Raw genomic sequence first — 22,222 nt, 5'->3', positions numbered from 1 at the left:
CATGTCTAGTTTTTATTTTCATAAAATTGCAGATGTATCTATTATCGGGGCTGGATATTATTTTTCTTTATTAAGTGGAACGAAATATTTTGGTTTCAGTATAAATGCCGTGGAATATTTTTGGTCCATGACTATCTGTATAAATCAGCAAAAGGGATAGTGCATGTTTAGGCCTGTTGAAATTCAGCAGAATACTGTTGTTTCTCATTCAGGGAGGCATGAATAAAGCACATAGATGATTCCAAATCTACTTCATCCACAGACTGACTGCATACATTGTAAAATGCATGAAAACAGAGCATGGAATTTAACTTTGCCTTTTCCTTTTTTCTCTTTTAAATTTCATTTCATTCATGTATTTTTCTTTCATGCCATCACGTTTGTTTTATTCAATATTTCATGTTAAATTAATTTGAAACATCATTACCAGTGCATCCACTACGGGTAGTAACAGCGGATACCTGTCTGTTTCACTATTTAGTCCCTCCTACATCTCCTCCCTCAAAATCGGTGAGTACACCAAGTGAGGCTGGAAGCCAGGATTCTGCTGATTGCACTCTTGGGGCAAGGTATGACTACTTATTATATTTTACTTTGTATTTTGTCTAGTACCTATACAGTGTGTAATTTTGGCTGAGTGCATGGATTTTATCATTTCACTGTCCCAAAATATGTAAATGTTGCATTTTGATGTGAACGTACCCTTTCTCATCAAATGTGTATACTTTCACCCTTTTCCCTCCTTTCTACAGTTTTCAGAGGCTACCTATTTCTTCAACCCAGTCAGCTGCTGCATAGCACATGACGCTTAGCCTTGTGCCTACTTTCTTTTTAACATCTATGTTTCCTTTTCCTCCTTCACATATGGTAAAGTGCCTTCCTTGCTTGGCGTCATCTTGCAATGATGAGGAAAATTGGTATCTTGAGTTGGGAACTAAATCTCTTTTATTCCATGGTGCTATGTAGATAATTCCTCATTGTTATATTTTGCATTTGAAAGAAATTTTAATTGCATATTGCCATTAATGTTCAGTCTGCATCATTAAGCTTGTTAGGATGAACCTTTTGTTACCAAAATAAAATATTCACATTCTGTCACTTGCATGTTGCCTTCGACATCCTTCTCTTGGTAGTTTTAGATCGCTATTTCTAAATTGCTCAAGTCAGAATGAAGAATACGACTTTGTGGTGGTGTGCATTGATATATTTCTTTGTAGGTAAAGGGAACTTTTTTATGAAGTGTGCGTTCTTTTTCACTTGAGAATCGTTAACACTCCAAACAGGTTGAACCTTCCTTGTTTGTGCACACTTTACATGCACACAAAATGTTGCTATAAAGTAAGTGTGTCGTCTGAAGTCACTGCAACATGGAAGGTCCTGAAAGCTATGCCCTTTGCTTGTTAATTTTTAAAAGATTATATATTTATTTAGTCACTTTTCATTCTAATTCAATAGCAGGAAATGCATTTCAACCTTTCCACAGAAGTAGGTTGGGTTATACTGTATTGTTCTTGTATTCTTTCATGCAAGATCGTTTACTTCAACTCATCAGCAGAATCCAAGCAGAAATGGATCACTCCGTACCAGTTATATTATTGGTGTAGAGCCATCACAAGGGTTGCCAGAATGCTTTGTCTGAAGGTTTTGAATGCTGAAAAAATTTATTTGTGCTCTGATCCAATGCAAAGTTTATTTATTGGATTTGGGAGGAGGACAAGTAAACGATGGATAACACCTCCCAAATTGTAGATCCACAAGAATCTGTGGATCTTCACCATTGCTTGAGAGTTAACGGGCAACTGGATTGGAGGTTGATGGTGAAAAGTTTATAAATGCAGGATGGATGTTACCTCCTGGCTGGTGAGTCTAGAACCAGGGGACAGTCTCCGAATAAGGGTCATAGACTGAGATGAGGAGCGATTTCTCCACTTAAAAATCCCATAGAAATCTTTGAAATTCTCTATCCAGAGGACTCTGGATACTCAAAAACTGAGCATATTTAAGACAGAAATCGATAGGTTTCTGGATGTGACATCAAGGGGATTATGGGGAATATTATGTAGAGATGGCTAAGCATCTGTGATTTCTTTGAATGGTGGAACAGGCTTGACAGGCTGAATGGCCTATGTCTGCTCCTATATTCTTATGGAAAGATAGTGCAGGATAGTGAACTTTAGATTTTTGGGATGTGAGAATCAGTTGTGGGGGAGATGGACCTGCATGGATTGCACTTTAATAGAGCTGTGACCAATTCCTTTACAGGGTGATTTGCTGTGCTATTGGAAAGATTTTAAACTAATTTGGCAGCAGTGTGGGAACCACAAGGTAATACTAGAGGGGGATACCAAGGTGCAAAGGATATTAGTAGATAAATGGTAGGGAATATTAAGGTACAGTGAAATTGCAAAGACACCAAAAGGCTGCTACATCTTATGATAGGTAGGTCCAAGTGGCCACATTGCTTGGCTAAGGACAGACTGCAAAACTGCTTCCAGCATTTTTGAGGCATGGATCAGGAAAGTGGACAAAACATATCAGTGAAAGAAAAGAAAGGTTATTGCCATAATGCTCCGCTGCTCACCATGACATGTTGGCCTTGAACGTCAAGCTGATGTCCTTGCCCTATAACACCGCAGCCAAGCTCCAACCACAGGATCAAGGGTGATTAGGTGATTAGCAAGCTGAGAACCCACTGCTGACAGCGATTGACCTCACTGGTTATCGAGTCTATCGATATGGAGCAGGAGTGCAATCCAACTGTTCTAGATGGCATGTTCATGATGATGGAGGCGCAAAAGATTGTGATGGAAGCCATAATTTGCCAATTGCTTCCACAAACAGTTGATAATTTCATGGCCATGACTACTGAGACTAGCTTTTTACTTCCCAATTTAATTAATTGAATTTAAATTTCCCAACTGCCGTTGTGGGATTTGAACTTGTCATCTCCTCCTCCTCCCCCCCCCCCCCCCCCCCCCCCCCCCAAGAGTATTAGCTTGAGCCTCTGGATTACTATTTCAGTAACATTACAACAATGCTCACCATCTCCCCTCAATTTACAAGTACTAATTTGTGATAAATGTAGGACAGTTTCACACCTTTAAAAGTAAAGACGCAGTTGATCCACTTTTACTGTGTTCTGTCCAATTGAACATTTATGGAGGTAATAGATTCTGGTCAATAGAAAAAAAAATGCCCAATAGGAGAAATATTTTAAATAACCAAGCAATGCTAGAACCATTGGATGTGTTACCCGCATCAGATAGTATTGTGCAATTTATTCAGTTTACTTCAATGGAATAACCGTGTTCCTTCGATCTAGTACATATTTTAAAAATGGGGGAAGAGAGCCATGACAAGGGTGCAAAAACAGAAATTCTTGCTAAAGCCTGAGGCTGTAGTTAACCTATAATTACATCAATGTCACAACTTTGCTCTGTTGCTTTTTTAAAAATCCCAGTAGAGCAGCAGTGATATTCCTTACCTGCGGGGTCATGTGTTAACTCAGTTCCTGAACAAATGTAACAATTTCCGGTATGCTTGCATTTTTTTATGATGGAAGTAATCTGTTAGTACCCTACAGTACAATATTGCACATTTGGGCTGGATCTGAGTATATATTGATCTAGTTTACATGTTAAAACAGTTTTTTTTAGCTCAAGTATAAAGCATGGAAAAGAGGTATGGATTTATAATTTGAGCAACTGCTAATACAAGAACTACAGAGCGATTGTGTTCCTTAAGCAAAACCAGATGTTTATGCAATTTAAAAATTTGAGTCCACATGTATAAATAGATATATTTAACACACTGGCGGCACAGTGGTTCACACCACTGCCTCACAACGCCAAGGACCCAGGTCGATTCTGGCCGTTGGTGACTGTGGAATTTGCACTTTCTCCCCGTGTCTGCATGGGTTTCCTCCAGGTGCTCAGGTTTCCTCCCATAGTCCAAAGATGTGCAGGTTAGGTGGATTAGCCATGATTAATGTGTGGGGTTATGGGTATAGGGTGGGGGGCTGAGCCTAGGTAGAGTGCTCTTTCAGAGGGTTTTTGCAGAATTGATGGGCTGAATGGTCTCCTTCTGCACTGTATACAATTCTCTGGAATTAGAAGCCCATAATACAACCAGGCAGAACAAGTATTATGCTGAAAAATTGAAATATGGGAGGGGTGAGTTGAGGGCTGCCAGAGCGAGTTTAAGGCTGTCTGGCTAAGTTACTTCAAGCTGCATACTGTGTTTGGTAATTGGAAGAATATTAGACTTTCTTCAAATCATTGTACTAAATAATAGATTGGGATAGACATCAGTAATTGGAAAACATGTTAACATTTGGAGAAGTCATTTAGCATCTTGTTCTTTTTTGGAAGTAGTCAATGTTTATCTTTCTGTAATATGCCTTCTTCTGTGTTTAATACTTTTCTTCCCTTGCCAGGCACCCCAACCCATACTTCTCTAATTTTAATATGACTTAAGTTACTTTGTAAGCTGATACTTAAGAACTGGAAATTAATTAAGAAATTCCTTTTGAGAGTTGTTAATGAAGTATATAAAGAGCTTTATCGTGTATGTCATTCTTTTTCTATGTCAGAGAGCAAATCTTTTCTTTTTTTTCTTCTTTTTTAAAATAAATTTAGAGTACCCAATTATGTTTTCCAATTAAGGGGCAATTTAGTGTGGCCAACCCACCTATCCTGCACATATTTTGGGTTGTGGGGGTGAAACCCACGCAGACACGGGGAGAATGTGCAAACTCCACACGGACAGTGACCCAGGGCCGGGATTCAAACCCGGGTACTCAGCGCCGTAGGCAGCAATGCTAACCACTGTGCCACCGTGCTGCCCAGCAAATCTTTTCTTTAAATAAAACATAAACTTAGCTGCTGTCTGGACATGAAAACTTCCTCTTCTCCCTTTTCATCCAACTGCTCATCATCACACTTGCCTGTAACATATTCTTAGTCTGGCTTGTCTGCGGATTTAGCTGTGTCTTTTCTTTCTATCCTTTCTCATTCCTTGTTTCTTTAGCAGAATGTTATTTTTCATATTAGTCTGCATATGTTGCTTCTCTAGAGGTAAGTAGCTGCTAATTGTATTGCGTAAGATAACTAACGGCAATACATTTTATGTAATATCTGTCTGATGTTTAGCTTAAATGTATTTTTCTCGAGTGATTTTAGTTTAATTTGGCATAGCATTCTTTCCTGGACAGGAATTAATGGGATTTTAATTATTATTCATCTGTGCACCATATTAAATAGTCCACTGGGAAATGGTGCTCAATTGGTTAAGTTAATTTATGGAAAAGTAATTGTCTGAAATAAATGTGCATCAATACTAACATCACTTCTTGAAACTTTTTTTAATAATGCTGCATGATTGACTTGTCAATCAATCAGGACCTTTCATTGGGATACCGATCCTTCAGTTCTGCAGCTTCAAGCTGATCTTGGGTATTGCCTACTCATTTCTACTTCTTGTACTTTTTCAGTCATTAATATAGTAACAACAATCTTTATTAGTGTCACAAGTAGGCTTACATTAACACTGCAATGAAGGTACTGTGAAAAGCCCCTAGTCGCCACACTCCACCGCCTGTTTGGGTACACTGAGGGAGAATTCAGAAAGTCCAAATCACCTAACAAGCACGTCTTTCGGGACTTGTGGGAGGAAACCGGAGCACCCGGAGAAAACCCACGCAGACACGGGGAGAACGTGCAGACTCGGTACAAACAGTGACCCAAGCCGGGAATCGAAACCGGCACCTGGCGCTGTGAAGCAACAGTGCTGACCACTGTGCTATTGTGCTGCCCATAATAATTCTGACATATTAATTTATGCAGAACTTTGGGATAAAAGTTCCATCACCTTTGCTTTAAATATTTTTCTTGTTTTCATGGCATTTCCTATTGCTTTGTATATATTTGATTGTTTTATAACATCAGTAATAATTTTCTCACACTCTCTCTTTCACCTCTCTCTCTCTTTTCTCGCTCCTCTCTTCCCCCAATTATTTGCTGACAGACGAGGAGCAATTAAACTGGAGATGGCAAAAATCACACAGGTAGACTTTCCTCCACGAGAGATTGTTACATATACAAAGGAAACACAAACTCCGGTGATTGCACAGAAAACTGAAGGTAAGATGACTGTAAAAACGCATATTACATATGTTACTGGAAAAGTATGAAAAATAATTAAGCACATTTTTACTTTCATAAAATACCACTAATCAATAATGCTTTGACATATGGTGGGAATTTCCAACTAATATTTTTCAATAAGCAAATTCTCGTGCTGTTTAATGGATGATTACTGTATGGACAAATATTAAAAGTAAAACATTTAAGAATATAGAATTTATGTTCTAGAACATTATATATGGCAAATGCACCTGACGGAGTTGTTATGGCTTAATAGGGTGTAGCGTGAAGCTTGAAATAAATGTGCGATATGAAAATTACATTACAGGAGGAGGTCATGAATGCCGTTGAGCATTTTTTCAGCATTATACGAATCTTGTGCTTGCACCCTTGAAATGCACTGTAGCATTCACTATTTTTAGAATGTGTACAGATGTAGAGTCTGTGTCACTCTTTAAATTTATATTCATCCAGTTTGTTTTTGTAGTGGCAGTTGTAGTGACATGAAATCAGACAATTCTGTAATTGTACCATGTGATGAGAACTTCAGCACTTGGGATTGTTTCAACTTATTATAGGAAACACCACATATCAAGCAGATTGAAATTTAATATTTGTTCATAGCCCATCCAAAAGGGTTTCACACCACACAGTTTGAATTACTAAAATTTTTTTTGCATTTGAATAGATGTTAAAATTTTTATTTAAATTAAAGGACGTTTTTCTGTCATCCTCAAAATACTTCTATCTAAATGAGTACAGAGATTAAAAGTTTCAGGTCTTACTGTGGGGCATTGATGACTCATTTTTTAAGACCATGGATTGCCATCATCTGTGGTACATAGAACGTTACAGCGCAGTACAGGCCCTTCGGCCCTCGATGTTGCGCCGACCTGTGAAACCCCTCTAAAGCCCATCTACAGTATTCCCTTATCATCCATATGTCTATCCAATGACCATTTGAATGCCCTTAGTGTTGGCGAGTCCACTACTGTTGCAGCCCTATCATCAGAGCTAAAGCCAGGAATGATATTGCCTTGTTCACCGAGAACCTTCTGAAAATATATCGGGGCGATTCTCCAAAATGGAGACCAAGTGTTCACGCCGTCGTGAACGCCGTCGCGTTTCACGATGGCGCAAAATGGGCACAGGGACTTGCTATCCATGACTTCCTCAGCATCGCGGATGCTCCAAAGTGAATCCATCCGCAGCTCCAGAGCTGTCAAGCGGTCCAACAGAAGCTGCAGCTGGACACACTTCTTGCACGTGAAGGAGCCAGGGACAGTGGACGTGTCCCTGAACTTCCACATCGCATAAGGGGAGCATGACATGGGTCTGAGATCTCCTGCCATGTCTTAAACCTCAAGTTAACTTGTACAACTACAATGCCAAAAAAAGGTAAATGAAAATAAAATAAAAACTACTTACCAGTCACCAATACTTACTATATAGTGATAGTGGGATACCAAACATAATCCCCTCCGCATTTGCATTCCAAAGAGACCATTCCCTCCAAGACAACCCTGGCCCACTCAATCACTCCGAACATTCCATCATCTTCCCATAACACCTTTCCATGCAAGTGCAGGAGATACAACAGCTGCCCTTTTACCTCTTCTCTTATCCTCCAAGGGTGTACGGAAATATAGATGAGGTAGCTGTGTGAGAAAGACCTTGTCATTTGTTGATTCATTACCCCCAAAAATGGATACAAAGATGAGGAAGTGAACAATTGGAGATGAACCATGTGAAGGTGAGTGAAGGGTGGAAGTCAGAAGCTAATGAAGTTTTACAATTCAGGGCAAGAAGAGGAAAAGGCACTGATGCACTCTTCCATTTCACCTGCCTAAAATCTATTGTGCTCTAAATTTTCCCAGTTTTGATGAGTTATTGATCTTCCAGGTAAATGCTAAGTGATGTATGCTGTAATTTCATTACAGTATATTGTTAAGAACCCCACCCATGTTAAATGCGAGAATATCCCAAAATTTAGAGAGGTAACTTGGAATGCCGGTTCTTAAATGTTTCATTTACGATTTGGTTTGATGTGAGGAAAGATATGCAAACCAGCGAGGAAAGGTCCTTGTAATCAATCAAATAAAAGAATTTCTATTTAACTGTAAAACACACAACAAGAAAGGCAACAATACAGAACAAAATTACAATTAACTACAATAATGGCTCTACTCAACATACTATAATTAAGCCTGGGCCAAATCTATTTACTTTCCTAAACTCTGAGAATATCCCTTTTCCTAAAACAACATGCCATAGATTTTAACACTGAGCCAAATCCAATTACCACATGCGACCTGTATCTTTATTTTGGAAATATTTTCTCCTGGTTCAGTGGAGAATCTCTCGGGCTTAAAACAGGAGCTTTCTTTGGGGAGAATTCTGTCTCTATCTGGGCATGGCTGTGATCTTGGTTGCTCATCAGCTGTTCACCTGCTGTACATGTATCCCCTAATATACGGTTTATCCCTTTTGATCTTGTCTTATCTAAACAACTGATCTCAAAAGTCATGTTTTCAGCATGCAAGAGCGCCATGCATTCTTATTTTTCTGTTTGATCTCCTACCCTCTATCTCTTTAACTCCAGCAATTGAGTGCCCTATTGTTCTCCTACATAAGTATAAATCTGTTTTCTCCGTTGCTAGGCTAATCCGCATAACAAAAGCTCACAGTGCAACTTATCAGTTCCCTTTCATCCAATTCTTTAATCTTCATTTTATCCAAGCTTATTGACAATATCTGTATTTGCCACTCACATTGGGTCTGCTCTACATGGAATACCAAATGCAGAGTTGGTAACCAATTTGTGGAACACCTCTATTCACTCCTCAAGCATGACCTTGAACTTCCAGTCACCTCTCATTTTAATTCAACTTAATCTCTCACTGACCCCTCTCCCCATAGCCTGCAGAAGTCGTCTAATGATGTTCAACGCAAACTTGAGGAACAGGACATCATCTTGCAACTGGGCACTTTCCAGTCAACTCTACTCAACATTCAGTTCAAAAACGTCAGATTGTTAACTCTGCCACTATTTTGTTTCCTAATCTTTGCATATTTTGGTCCTTTTCTAATTTATTTTTGCCTTTGCATTCAGATGGCAGCTGTTTATCATTCTGCTAATCATTCCTCCTCCAGACTCATCTTTTTCTTTATTGGTCGTATGACCACTATGGTTGACCCTGTACCACCAACCCTTTCTCACTTAATCTCCCCTGTCTTGAGTTTAGAAGAATGAAAGATGATCTTACCGAAACCTACAACATTCTGAGGATGTTTGATAGGATAGATGTCGAGAGGTTGTTTCTGCCAGTTGGGAAGTTGAAAACACGGGAACCAAAGCCTCAGGATCAGGGACAAATCATTTAGGACTGAGATGAGGAGAAATTGCTTCACTCAAGGGTTGTGAATCTTTAGAATTTCCTACCCTAGAGGGTTGTGGTTGCTCCATCGTTGGGTTAAGGCTGGGATAGACAGATATTTGGTGTCTCAAGGAATTAAGGGATATGGGGAGCATGCAGGAAAATTGAAGCCCATGATCAGGCATGATTGTATTGAATGGCAGAGCAGGCTCGACAGGCTATATGGTCTACTCCTATTCCTGTTTCCTGTGCCTTCCATCCTCTCACAAAGCTTTCCTTGGGTTATGTTTCTACCCATTGCCTTTCAGCTTCTTAAAACATATTGCAGTTCTAACTTTTCCCGATTCTGATGAAAGGTTATTGACCGGAAATGTAAACTTTTTTCTCTGAGAACAGATTCTATCTAATCTGAGTATTTCCAACATTTTCCATTTTTAGGAAGCTTCTGGAATATTTGATCATGATGACGATCCTGAATTTGTCTATTTTTGCATCACGTAGAATGGATACGTTGACATGAATATTCAGACACGTGCAGGCTACATGCACCAACTGTGCTGCTATTTTACAAAGTTAGCACCTGCTGTGCCCTCATTTCTCCATCATCACTGGTGGTGGTTATCTGAGGGGGAAAGCTAACCACTGGCTGGAGTTATATCCAGCACAAATGAAAATGATTGAGTTGTTGGGAGGCCATTCATCTAAGCCCAGGATGTTGCTGCAGGACTTTTTCAGGGTAATGTCCTGGGCCTAACTGTCTTCAGCTGCTCCATCATCATAGATTATCATAGAATGTACAGTGCAGAAGGAGGCTATTTGGCCCATCGAGTCTGCACCGGCTCTTGGAAAGAGCACCCTACCCAATGTCAACACCTCCACCCTATCCCAGTAACCCCACCCAACACCAAGGGCAATTTTGGACACTAAGGGCAATTTATCATGGCCAATCCACCTAACCTGCACATCTTTAGACTGTGGGAGGAAACCGGAGCACCAGGAGGAAACCCACGCACACACTGGGAGGATGTGCAGACTCCGCACACAGTGACCCAAGCTGGAATCTAACCTGGGACCCTGGAGCTGTGAAGCAATTGTGCTATCCACAATGCTACCGTGCTGCCCTAATGATCTTCCTTTTAATGTAAGGTCAGAAATGGAGATGTTAGCTGATAATTGCACCTTATCTCGTTTCCATGTCAATTCCTGATTTGTGCCTGCATACAGCAAGACCTGAACAAGGTCCAGGCTTGGGCGGAGTGGCAATAATATTTGCATCACACAAGTGCTCGGCAGTAGTCATCATCCACAGGAGAGAGCCCAACTACCTCCCCTTGATATTCAATGTCATTACCATTGCTGAATCCCCAACCATCAATCATAATTGTGACAGTATTATATCTGTGCCGATTCTTTGCCAGAGCAATCCAAAATGAATCCCACTCTCCTCATAGCCTGTTTTTAAATATTTTTGTGGTTTTTCCTTAAAAATGTGCAGGGAGCTCTGTCTCAACCACTCTCCCGGTGTCTGCGTGGATTTCCTCTGGGTGCTTCAGTTACCTCCCACTGTCCAAAGATAGAACAAAGAACAAAGAAAAATTACAGCACAGGAACAGGCCCTTTGGCCCTCCAAGCCTGCGCCGATCCAGATCCTCTATCTAAAACTGTTGCCTATTTTCTAAGGATCTGTATCCCTCTGCTCCCTGCCCATTCATGTATCTGTCTAGATACATCTTAAATGACGCTATCATGCCCGCCTCTACCACCTTCGCCAGCAATGCGTTCCAGGCACCCACCACCCTCTGCGTAAAGAACTTTCCACGTATATCTCCCTGAAACTTTTCCCCTCTCACCTTGAACTTGTGACCCCTAGTAATTGAGTCCCCCACTCTGGGGGAAAAAGCTACTTGCTATCCACCCTGTCTATACCTCTCATGATTTTGTAGACCTCAATGAGGTCCCCCCTCAACCTCCGTCTTTCTAATGAATATAATCCTAATCTACTCAACCTCTCTTCACAGCTAGCCCCTTCCATACCAGGCAACATCCTGGTGAACCTCCTCTGCACCTTCTCCAAAGCATCCACATCCTTTTGGTAATATGGCGATCAGAAATTTACGCAGTATTCCAAATGTGGCCGAACCAAAGTCTTATACAACTGTAACATGACCTGCCAACTCTTGTACTCAATACCCCTTCTGATGAAGGAAAGCATGCCGTATGCTTTCTTGACCACTCTATCGACCTGTGCAGCCACCTTCAGGGTGCAATGGACCTGAACACCCAGATCTCTCTGTACATCAATTTTCCCCAGGGCTTTTTCATTTACCGTATTGTTCGCTCTTGAATTGGATATTCCAAAATGCATCACCTCTCATTTGCCATTTCTCTGCCCAACTCTCCAATCTATCTATATTCTGCTGTATTCTCTGACAGTCCCCTTCACTATCTGCTACTCCACCAATCTTAGTGTCATCTGCAAACTTGCTAATCAGACTACCTATACTGTCCTCCAGATCATTTATGTATATCACAAACAACAGTAGTCCCAGCATGGATCCCTGTGGAACACCACTGGTGATAGTTCTCCACTTTGAGAAACTCCCTTCCACTACAACTCTGTCTCCTGTTGCCCATCTAGCTAGTACACCCTGGACCCCATGAGACTTCACTTTCTCCATCAGCCTACCATGGGGAACCTTATCAAACACCTTACTGAAGTCCATGTATATGACATCTACAGCCCTTCCCTCATCAATCAACTTTGTCACTTCCTCAAAGAATTCTATTCAGTTGGTAAGGCATGACCTTCCCTGCACAAAACCATGTTGCCTATCATTGATCAGCCCATTTTCTTCCAAATGGGAATAAATCCTATCCCTCAGTATTTTCTCTAGCAGCTTTCCTACCACTGATGTCAGGCTCACCGGTCTATAATTCCCTTGATTATCCCTGCTACCCTTCTTAAAACAAGGGGACAACATTAGCAATTCTCCAGTCCTTCGGTATCTCACCCGTGTTCAAGGATGCTGCAAAGATATCTGTTAAGGCCCCAGCTATTTCCTCTCTCACTTCCCTCAGTAACCTGGGATAGATCCCATCCGGACCTGGGGACTTGTCCACCTTAATGCCTTTTAGAATACATCCTCCCTCCTTATGCTGACTTGACCGAGAGTAATCAAACATCTATCCCTAACGTCAACATCCGTCATGTCCCTCTCCTCGGTGAATACCGATGCAAAGTACTGGTTAAGAATCTCACCCATTTTCTCTGACTTGACACATAACTTTCCTCCTTTGTCTTTGAGTTACCCTCTTGCTCCTTATATATGAATAAAAGGCTTTGGGATTTTTCTTAACCCTGTTTGCTAAAGATATTTCATGACCCCTATTAGCCCTCTTTGATTCCTCGTTTGAGATTTGTCCTACATTCCCGATATTCTTCCAAAGCTTCGTCTGTCTTCAGTCGCCTAGACCTTATGTATGCTTCCTTTTTCCTCTTAGCTGGTCTCACAATTTCACCTGTCATCCATGGTTCCCTAATCTTGCCATTTCTATCCCTCATTTTCACAGGCACATGTCTGTCCTGCACTCTAATCAACCTCTCTTTAAAAGCCTCCCACATATCAAATGTGGATTTACCTTAAAGAGCTGCTCCCAATCCACATTCCCCAGCTCCTGCCGACTTTTGGTACAGTTGGCATTCCCCCAATTTAGCACTCTTCCTTTAGTACCACTCTCGTCATTATCATAGAATTTACAGTACAGAAGGAGGCCACTCGGCCCATCGAGTCCGCACCGGCTGTTGGAAAGAGCACCCTACCCGAGGTCAACACCTCCACCCCACTCCCACAACCCAGCAACCCCACCCAACACTAAGGGCAATTTTGGACACTATGGGCAATTTATCATGGCCAATCCACCTAACCTGCACATCTTTGGACTGTGGGAGGAAACCGGAGCACCCGGAGGAAACCCACGCACACACGGGGAGGATGTGCAGACTCCGCACAGACAGTGACCCAAGCCGGAATCGAACCTGGGACTCTGGAGCTGTGAAGCCATTGTGCTATCCACAATGCTACCGTGCTGCCCTGTCCATGAGTATTCTAAAACTTACGGAATTGTGATCATTATTCCCAAAGTAATCCCTGACTGAAACTTCAACCACCTGGCCGGGCTCATTCCCCAACACCAGGTCCAGTTTGGCCCCTTCCCGAGTTGGACTGTTTCCATACTGCTCTAGAAAACCCTCCTGGATGCTCCTTACAAATTCTGCTCCATCTAGACCTCTAATACTAAGTGTCTCCCAGTCAATGTTGGGAAAATTAAAATCTCCTATCACCACCACCCTGTGCTCCTACATCTTTGAATAATCCGTTTACATATTTGTACCTCTATCTCACGCTCGCTGTTGGGAGGACTGTAGTACAGACCCAACATTGTTACCGCACCGTTCCTATTTCTGAGCTCTGCCCATATTGCCTCACTGCTCGAGTCCTCCATAGTGCCCTCCTTCAGCACAGCTGTGATGTCCTCTCTGACCAGTAATGAAACTCCTCCACCTCTTTTACCTCCCTCTCTATCCCGCCTGAAGCATCGATATCCTGGGCTATTTAATTGCCAATCATGCCCTTCCTTCAACCAAGTCTCAGTAATAGCAATAACATCATACTCCCACGTACTAATCCAAATCCTAAGTTCATCTGCCTTACCTACTACACTTGTTGCATTAAAACAAATGCACCTCAGACCACCAGTCCCTTTGCGTTCATCATCTGCTCCCTGCCTACTCTTCACCTTAGTCACGCTTAGATGTGCAGGTTAGGTGGATTGGCCATGCTAAATTGCTCCTTCATGTCCAAAAGACTAGGTGGGGTTACTGGGTTAGGAGGAAAGCGGGGAGGCGTGGCTTAAGTAGGATGCACTTTCCAACGGCTGGTGCAGACTTGATGGGCCGAATGGCCTCCTTCTGCACAGTAAATTCTATGGTTGTATGAATGTCCTGTGGGGTCATCATTACTCGGAAATTTAACCAGCTGGCAAATATTGTTCCTACTATAAGGTTGTCAGGCTGGGTATTCTATGGCAAGTGACCCAACTTCTAACTCTCCATTACATTTTACTACTTGCCTGAATGAATACAGCTCCAACAATGCTCAAAAGACTTGACACCATCCAGGTTGAAACAGTCCCCTTGATCAATGCTCACCTGTCCACTATTAGTGCTGCAGTACATGCCGTCCACATGATGCATTGCGATAATTGATCAAGGCTCCTTTGACAGCACCTCCTAAATCTGTGACCTCTACCACTTGAAATGACTAGAGCAGCAGGCGCATGGGAACTCAACCACCACCTCCAGATTTCCTTCCAAGTTGCACACTGTCCTCTCTGGGTAACTCTGTGGGAGTAGCTACACCACATGAACTGCTGCAATTGCCTTTGCCGCACAAAGTGCCATTCATGTAGGCAGTTCACCACCATCTTCTCAAGGGGAATTAGGGATGGGCAATAAATGCTGGCCTTGCTTCTGATGTCTAAACTCGGTGAGTGAATTTTAAAAAAATCCTCAGACGACCAGCAGGTTTGCAAGGCTATTTGGTGTGTTACCAGATTTTTTTGTGGTATGTTTGCAGATATGCATACTATCACTTAATAAAAACTGTTTTGTAGTGTCTCCCATTTTGTATATTTTGGAACGTAAAAGCTTAACTTCGCATGGTTCCTGCTATTATGATACACTGGTTAAAGGAAGGGGCATTCTTTCAATGTAATATCCTGTTCTGTATTCATCTCCTCTCTATCTGTCTCTCTCTACTTGGACTGCATACACTCAAATTTATACCATGCTTGGCAACTTTAAAACGTTAACTGTGCTTATTCATTTTAATAACTGCTGTTATAATAGCTACTTTCTGAATTGAATTGAATTTTTTGTCTTCAAGCATACATTTTTCTATCCTTAAAGCAGCCCACCCTTATGATTGTCTAATGAAGAATTGCCTTGCTTATATCCCAAGATCAAAAAATGCTTGGGTAATTGTGGTATGTCAATCACTTCTTGCTCCTGATTGGAACACTTAATTTCCAATGAAACATTTCAAAAAGCCTTCGACTCCCATGATATTGAATGCAATGTCGGTGCTGATAGTCTGGTCAGAGGTTGATGACCCTTACTACACACAGAGACCATCCTTTTTGCTTTCAAAGGAAGGGTTTCTATAATGACTGAGCATTTAGTCAAGTTGTAAACTAGGTGAAGGGAAATCACTTATTTTAGCTCCTGTTGTCAAAAGACTTCTCAGTAACCAAATCAATTTCGGTGCTTATCAATTATGATCTGTTCCTAAGTCCAAAAACATTATGCCTATGACTTATTTTAGCACTTGTTTATTGGCCCCAACCTGACCTAGCTTTCAGTATCAATATCTTAATAAAGTCTTTGTGAGAATCTGAAAACAGTAAGTTCTAATAATGCTGTCCTTAGGGTTTTGCTCCAGCTTCCCTCCTGCTGAGCTTCACTGGCCTTCTGGCTTCGTCAAAGGTTTACCCCCTGTAATCTTGTTGTCACTAATCTTCTTCATAGATTTTGACATATTTTCCTTATCCCATACAATGGGCCGGTTTTGATGACCACAATTCCCACAAACCGGGTTAAAAAAGTCCAAAAAACAAAAACCATAGCGGAAGCTACCTTAATAAAGAGCTTCTCCTACCTGTCGCCACTGGAAGTTGCTTAATTTCATTTATGTGGGTTTTGATTACACTTCTTGTAATACCTTCTGATATATAAGCATAACCTATATGCTTACATATGTTATGCAGCTTTTTAACATTTCTTAAAATTTCTCGCAACAATAGTATATTTGTCACATATTTTTCCCAATAATTCTTAAGTTCAGATTTAATTTCCTCCGTGACATCAATTCGCTCTTGTTTTTGTTTATGAATGTCAGATAACTCAATTTTACCAATTCCAGCTGAAACCTGGGATTTTATGCAAAATGTGGATTTCTCAACAAGGGCATATTCTGGCCCCATACCAATATCTTCTCCGTGAGGTGGTAACACAATATTCTCCTCTATCCACATGTGCGACCCTTGTGATCTCTATTTTTAGGGCTCTAACTTCGAAGGTACAAGTTATAGTCTCATCTGTCTTAAATCCACATTTGGCTTGATCGGAGAGGCATATTGGATATGGATATAATTTTATAATTTTGTTGGCTTGCTGACATTTGTCCAGCATAGTTCCTACTAATGTTTTGTTCCGTTCTACCGCACACGGGGGCGTATCTTTGTGTCCTATCCACACATCGTGCTGGATGACCCCAGTGTTTTCTACATCAAAGACCCTCATCAGGTGGCATGATGGGAATTCTTAGTACCATCCATGTGTGCACGAAGTGTCTGCAGCTGCAGCACCTGGAAGCCCCAGGTTCACAGCTGGAGCGGCAGCTGGGGACACTGTGGAGCATCCGCGAAGTGGAGAGTGTCGTGGATAGCACGTATAGAGATGTGGTCACACCGCAGGCTCAGACCCCACAGGCAGGAATGGAATGGGTGACCACCAGGCAGAACAAGATAGATCGGCATGCAGTGCAGGAATCTCTTGTGGCCATTCCCCTGCAAAACAGATATACCACTTTGGATATTGTTGAGGGGAATGACCTCGGAAAAGCAGCAGCAACCAACTTCATTGCACCACGGTTGATTCTGCTGCAGAGGGTAGGAATAAAAAGTGTGAGAATGTAATTGTCATAAGGGATTCAATTATAAGGGAGGATGAGCATTTCTGTGGCCGCAAATGAGACTCCAGGATGGAATGTTGCCTCCCTGGTGCTCGGGTCAAGGATGTCTCAGAGCGGTTACTGAACGTTCTGGAGGGGGAGGGTGAACAGCCAGTGGTCGTGCTACACATTGGTACCAACAACAAAGGTAAAAAAGGGATGAGGCCCTAAAAGCAAAATATAGGGAGTTGAGAAGAAAGTTGAGAAGTTAGACCTCTCTTTAAGGTAGTGATCTCTGGATTACTACCAGTACTACGTGCTAGTCAGAGTAGAAAAAGCAGGATATATCCAATAAATACTTGGCTGAAGAGATGGTGGAGGGTTTCAGATTCTTGGAGCATTGGGACCGGTTCTGGGGGAGGTAGGACCGGTGCAAACTGGACGGGATACACATGGGCAGGACTGGAACTGATGTCCTAGGGGGAGTATTTGCTAGAGTGGTTGGGGAGGGTTAAAACTAACATGGCAGGGGGATGGGAACCTATGCAAGGAGTCAGAAGAGGAGGAAATGAGGACAAAAACAAAAGACAGAAAGGGGAATAAAAAAATAATAGACAGATAATCCAAGTACCCGAACAATGTAAAATATTGGGAGCGGGACTAGTAATGTTAAAGAGACGAGCTTCAAGGCTTTCTGCCTTAATGCATGGAGCAGTCGCAATAAAGTGGATGAACTAATCGCTCAAATATACGTGAATGGATATGATATGGTCAGGATTACGAAGTCATGGCTGCAGGGTGACCAGGGATAGCAACTGATTGTCATGGGGTATTCCGTATTTAGGAAAGACAGACAAAAAGGAAAAGGTGGTGGGGTTGCATTGCTAGTCAAGGAGGAAATTATCACTAGTGAGGGAGGATATTAGCTCCGACAATGTGGAATCTGGAGCTGAGAAACAGCAAGGGGCAAAAAAGGTTAGTGGGCGTCATATATAGACTCCAAACTGCAGTGATACTGTTGGGAATGGCATTAAACAGGGAATTAGAGATGCATGTGATGAAGAAACAACTGTAATTATGGGTGATTTTAATCTTCATACAGATTGGGAAAATCAAATTAGCCACAATACCATAGAGGAGAAATTTCTGGAGTGTATGCGGGATGGTTTTCTGGATCAACATGTTAAGCAGCTAACTAGAGAACAGGCCATTCTAGACTGGGTACTGTGTAATGAGAATAGAATCATTGGCAAACTAGTTTTGCGAGATCCCTTGGGATGAGCGACCATAATATGGCAGAATTTTTCATCAAAATGGAGAGTGAAGTAGTTGATTCTGAGACTAGGGTCCTGAATCTTAACAAAGGAAACGATAATAAAATAAGGCATGAGTTGGCTATGATCGATTAGGGAATGTTACTTAAAGGGACGACAGTGGACAGGCAATGGCAAACATTCAAAATGCGCATAGAGGAACTGTAACAATTGTTTATTTCTGTCTGGCTCAAAAGTAACAGGAAAGGTGGCCAATTCATGGCTTACAATGGAAATTAGGGATATTATTCGATCCAAGGAAGTAGCATAAAATTGGCCAAGAAAAACAACAGGTCTGAGGATTGGGAGCTGTTTAGAATTCAGCAAAGAAGGACCGAGGGATTGATTAAGGAGGGGAAAATAGAGTACGAAAGTAAGCTTGCAGGGAACATAAAAACTGATTGTAAACATTTCTGTAGGTACATGAAGAGAAAAGGATTGGTGAAGACAAATGGAGGTATACATTCAGAAAGAGGAATATTATTGGGGCCAAAGAAATGGCTGAGCAACTAAATACATTCTTTGGTTCTGTCTTCACAAATGAGACACAAATAAGATATCCAAAATGTTGGGGAATGCAGGGTTTAGTGGAAAGGAGGAACTGAAGGTGATCAATATCAGTAGAGAAATGGTATTGGGAAAATTGATGGGATTGAAGGCTGATAAATCTCCAGGACCTGCTAATCTACATCTGAGTGCTGAAGGAGGTGGCTCTAGAAATAGTGGATGCATTGGTGGTAATCTTCCATGATTCTATAGACTCTGAATAGTTCCTGCAGATTGGAGGATGGCTGATGTAATTCCGCTATTTAAAAAGAGAGGTCGAGATAAAGCAGGGAATTCTAGACCAGCAAGCCTGACGTCAGTAGTGGGGAAAATTCTAGATTCCATTATCAGAGATTTTATAGCGGAACACTTAGAAAACAGTGGCAGGATTGGACAGAGTCAGCATGGATTTATGAAGGGGAAATCATGCTTGTCAAATTTTTGATTTGATTTATTATTGTCACATGTATTAGTGTACAGTGAAAAGTGTTGTTTCTTGCATGCTATACAGACAACACATACCGTACATAGGGAAGGAAGGTGAGACTACAGAATGTAATGTTAGCCAAATCTACTGAATTCTTCGAGACTATGACTGGTAGAATTGATGAAGGGGAGCCAGTGGCTGTGGTGTATTTGGACTTTCAGAAGGCTTTTGACAAAGTCCCGCATAAAATATTAGTGTGTAAAATGAAAGCGCATGGGATTGGGGGTAGTGTATTGAGATGGATAGAAAACTGGTTGGCAGACAGGAAACAGAGTAGGAATTAACAGGGTCTTTTTCAAATTGGCAGGCAGTGACTAGTGGGGTACCACAGTTGGTAGTATTCTGCAAACCCAGGCAGTATGGTGAGGGTTAGATGGCATTCAAGACCCACGATAACGCAGAATTGGCGAGCAGAAACTGGTAGCCAAGTTTTGCACACACAAGAACCGTGTCAACCGAGATCTTGGGTTCATGTCACATTACATGTGACCCCCACCATGCTGCCTGGGTTTGCAGAATGTTACTAACTATCCTGGCTTGAGACAATTCACACCTCGATTACCTCTGATTACCCCTCACTCCACTCACACCTTGTTCCTGTAAAGATTTGTTTATCTGTAAAGACTCACATTCCAATCTGTAATTATCTTGCAATTATGTCTCTTCTATGCTGTGATTGTGAACCTGCCTCCACTTCACCTGATGAACGAGCAGTGGTCTGAAAGCTTGTGATTTCAAATAAACTGTTGGACTTTAACCTGGTGTTTGAGACTTCTTACTGTGCCATCCCAGTCTAGATCTGGCATCTCCTCCACATCATGGCTTCTTTCTTAGCATAGTGGTCTGGATTATTTTGGGCACCACCCAGACAATTTCCCACATAATACTTTATGTCTCCATCTACTTCGGGCCACCAACATAAACTTTTAATTCTTTCTGTAGTTGTGTTCACACTTGGTGTTCCTGGATGTTGTGACAATGATAGATTATCCAGTTCTGACCCTGGATCAGCACCACATATTGTCCGTCCTTCAGGATGAGACTGTCCTTTATTGCTGTGTTAGCTTTCCGTTTGTTATAAGATGCTGGAAGCACTCCATCCCTGATTAGTTTCAAATTCACATCTGCCTCCTGTGCCCCAGCAAACATTTTAAAGGGTGGGAGTGGCGGCTCGGGCCTTGATGTCCCGGGCTTTGTTCCCTGCGTAACTGAGATTGTCTGTTAGGCTAACTGAACCACTGTATGTGGCGTATCATGCTCCATGCCCCCATGTGATGGGAATCATGGGAATTGTTTCCTCCTGTGGAGCAGAGGGACTAGGGCTAGGATGTTCAGACAAAGGAGGAGGGTGGGGATCAGGCCTCTGGACCTCCTCCCCTTTGCCGTATTCTTGCGCGACTTTGTTCCATTCACCCCAGTCTATCTCACCTTCCTCCGTATTCTTTATCTCTACAGCTCCAAAGGCGCACATCAGATCCCTCTGGACCTGGAGTTGCAACTTCAACTTATCTATCTCATGCTGACATCTCGAATAGTCAGTGATTTTATGTCGAAAAGTTTTACAAGTTTGATGCAAGATTCTTGCTGTTGCTTGTAAATTTTGCACATCTCTTAATTCAACCTTTCAAGTTCTTTCTGGGCTGAGCTTTGTTCACTAACTTTTCGCTCCATTACTAGATAAGCCTTTTCAATTTCCATTTGGAATTTGCTCATATGTACCCAATTTATCTGATTCCTTTGCACCTCTAAGTAAATCTGATTTCACAGCTTTCAACACTTGTTATAAATTTTCTATTCCATATCTTTATTAGATCTTAAATTTTCAATCTTCAATTCTTTTAACTCTCACATGCAACTAAATATTGCTATTGTTACAACACCCTGGGTGACTGCACAGTCAATTCCAGCCCCGGAGTCCCAACAAAAGTGAATTAACCAAGAATTTTTTAGATCTTTGGTCCCCGACTGTTCCAATGACTTGCAGGCACCAGATTTGTAAGTAAAAAATACTAACTTCCTTTATAACAAGAAAGGAGTTAAAATATGCAATAATTAAATTAGAATAATGGCCAGCTAATCTATTACTCCCCCCCCCCCCCCCCGGACCGTCCCACCCTCCCCGACCCACCCACCCTCCCCGAACGTCCCACCCACCCTCCCCGAACGTCCTACCCTCCCCGACCGTCCCACCCTCCCCGACCCACCCACCCTCCCCGAACGTCCCACCCTCCCCGACCGTCTCACCCTCCCCGACCGTCTCACCCTCCCCGACCGTCCCACCCTCTTCAAAGTGTTGCAGAGCAAGCAACAAGGCTAAGGCTTCCTTCTCAATGCTGGTCATTCGCTTCAAGAAGCGAAGTATCGTACACACCCCTGTTTGCATCAGTGGTGCAGAGGTGGAGATAGTTGACTGGTGTGCACATCACCAACAATCTATCCTGGTCCACTCACACTGACGCTATGACTAAGAAAGCACAACAGTGCCTGTACTTCCTCAGGAAACTAAGGAAATGCAGCGTGTCTACATCGATTCTTACCAGGTTTTACAGATGCACCATAGAAAGCCTCCTAGCATAGTGGTTAACACTATGGCTTCACAGTGCCAGGGCCCCTAATTCGATTCCTG

General features: G+C 42.0%; 1 protein-coding gene across 5 annotated transcripts in view; it reads left to right on the top strand.

Annotated features, from left to right (window-relative positions):
* Positions 1–22,222, top strand: part of dync1i2b (dynein, cytoplasmic 1, intermediate chain 2b) — a 126,161-nt gene that overhangs the window by 51,332 nt on the left and 52,607 nt on the right. For 2 of the 5 annotated variants that reach the window (XR_005459766.1, XM_038789422.1), the window contains exons 4-6: positions 431–569; positions 5,400–5,453; positions 6,025–6,140. Coding sequence is in view for 4 of the 5 variants with exons in the window: in XM_038789422.1 (XP_038645350.1) it covers positions 431–569; positions 5,400–5,453; positions 6,025–6,140 (309 nt within the window). In the remaining variant the exon portion in view is untranslated. The remainder of the gene's footprint in view (positions 1–430; positions 570–5,399; positions 5,454–6,024; positions 6,141–22,222) is intronic. The other 3 variants (XM_038789423.1, XM_038789425.1, XM_038789424.1) reach the window with 3 other exon arrangements.

The sequence above is a fragment of the Scyliorhinus canicula genome, chromosome 2, assembly GCF_902713615.1.
Source record: "Scyliorhinus canicula chromosome 2, sScyCan1.1, whole genome shotgun sequence".
In the NCBI taxonomy this organism is placed as follows: domain Eukaryota; kingdom Metazoa; phylum Chordata; class Chondrichthyes; order Carcharhiniformes; family Scyliorhinidae; genus Scyliorhinus; species Scyliorhinus canicula.
Note: the sequence above shows the minus strand (reverse complement) of the source record. Positions and strands in the feature narration are given on the sequence as shown.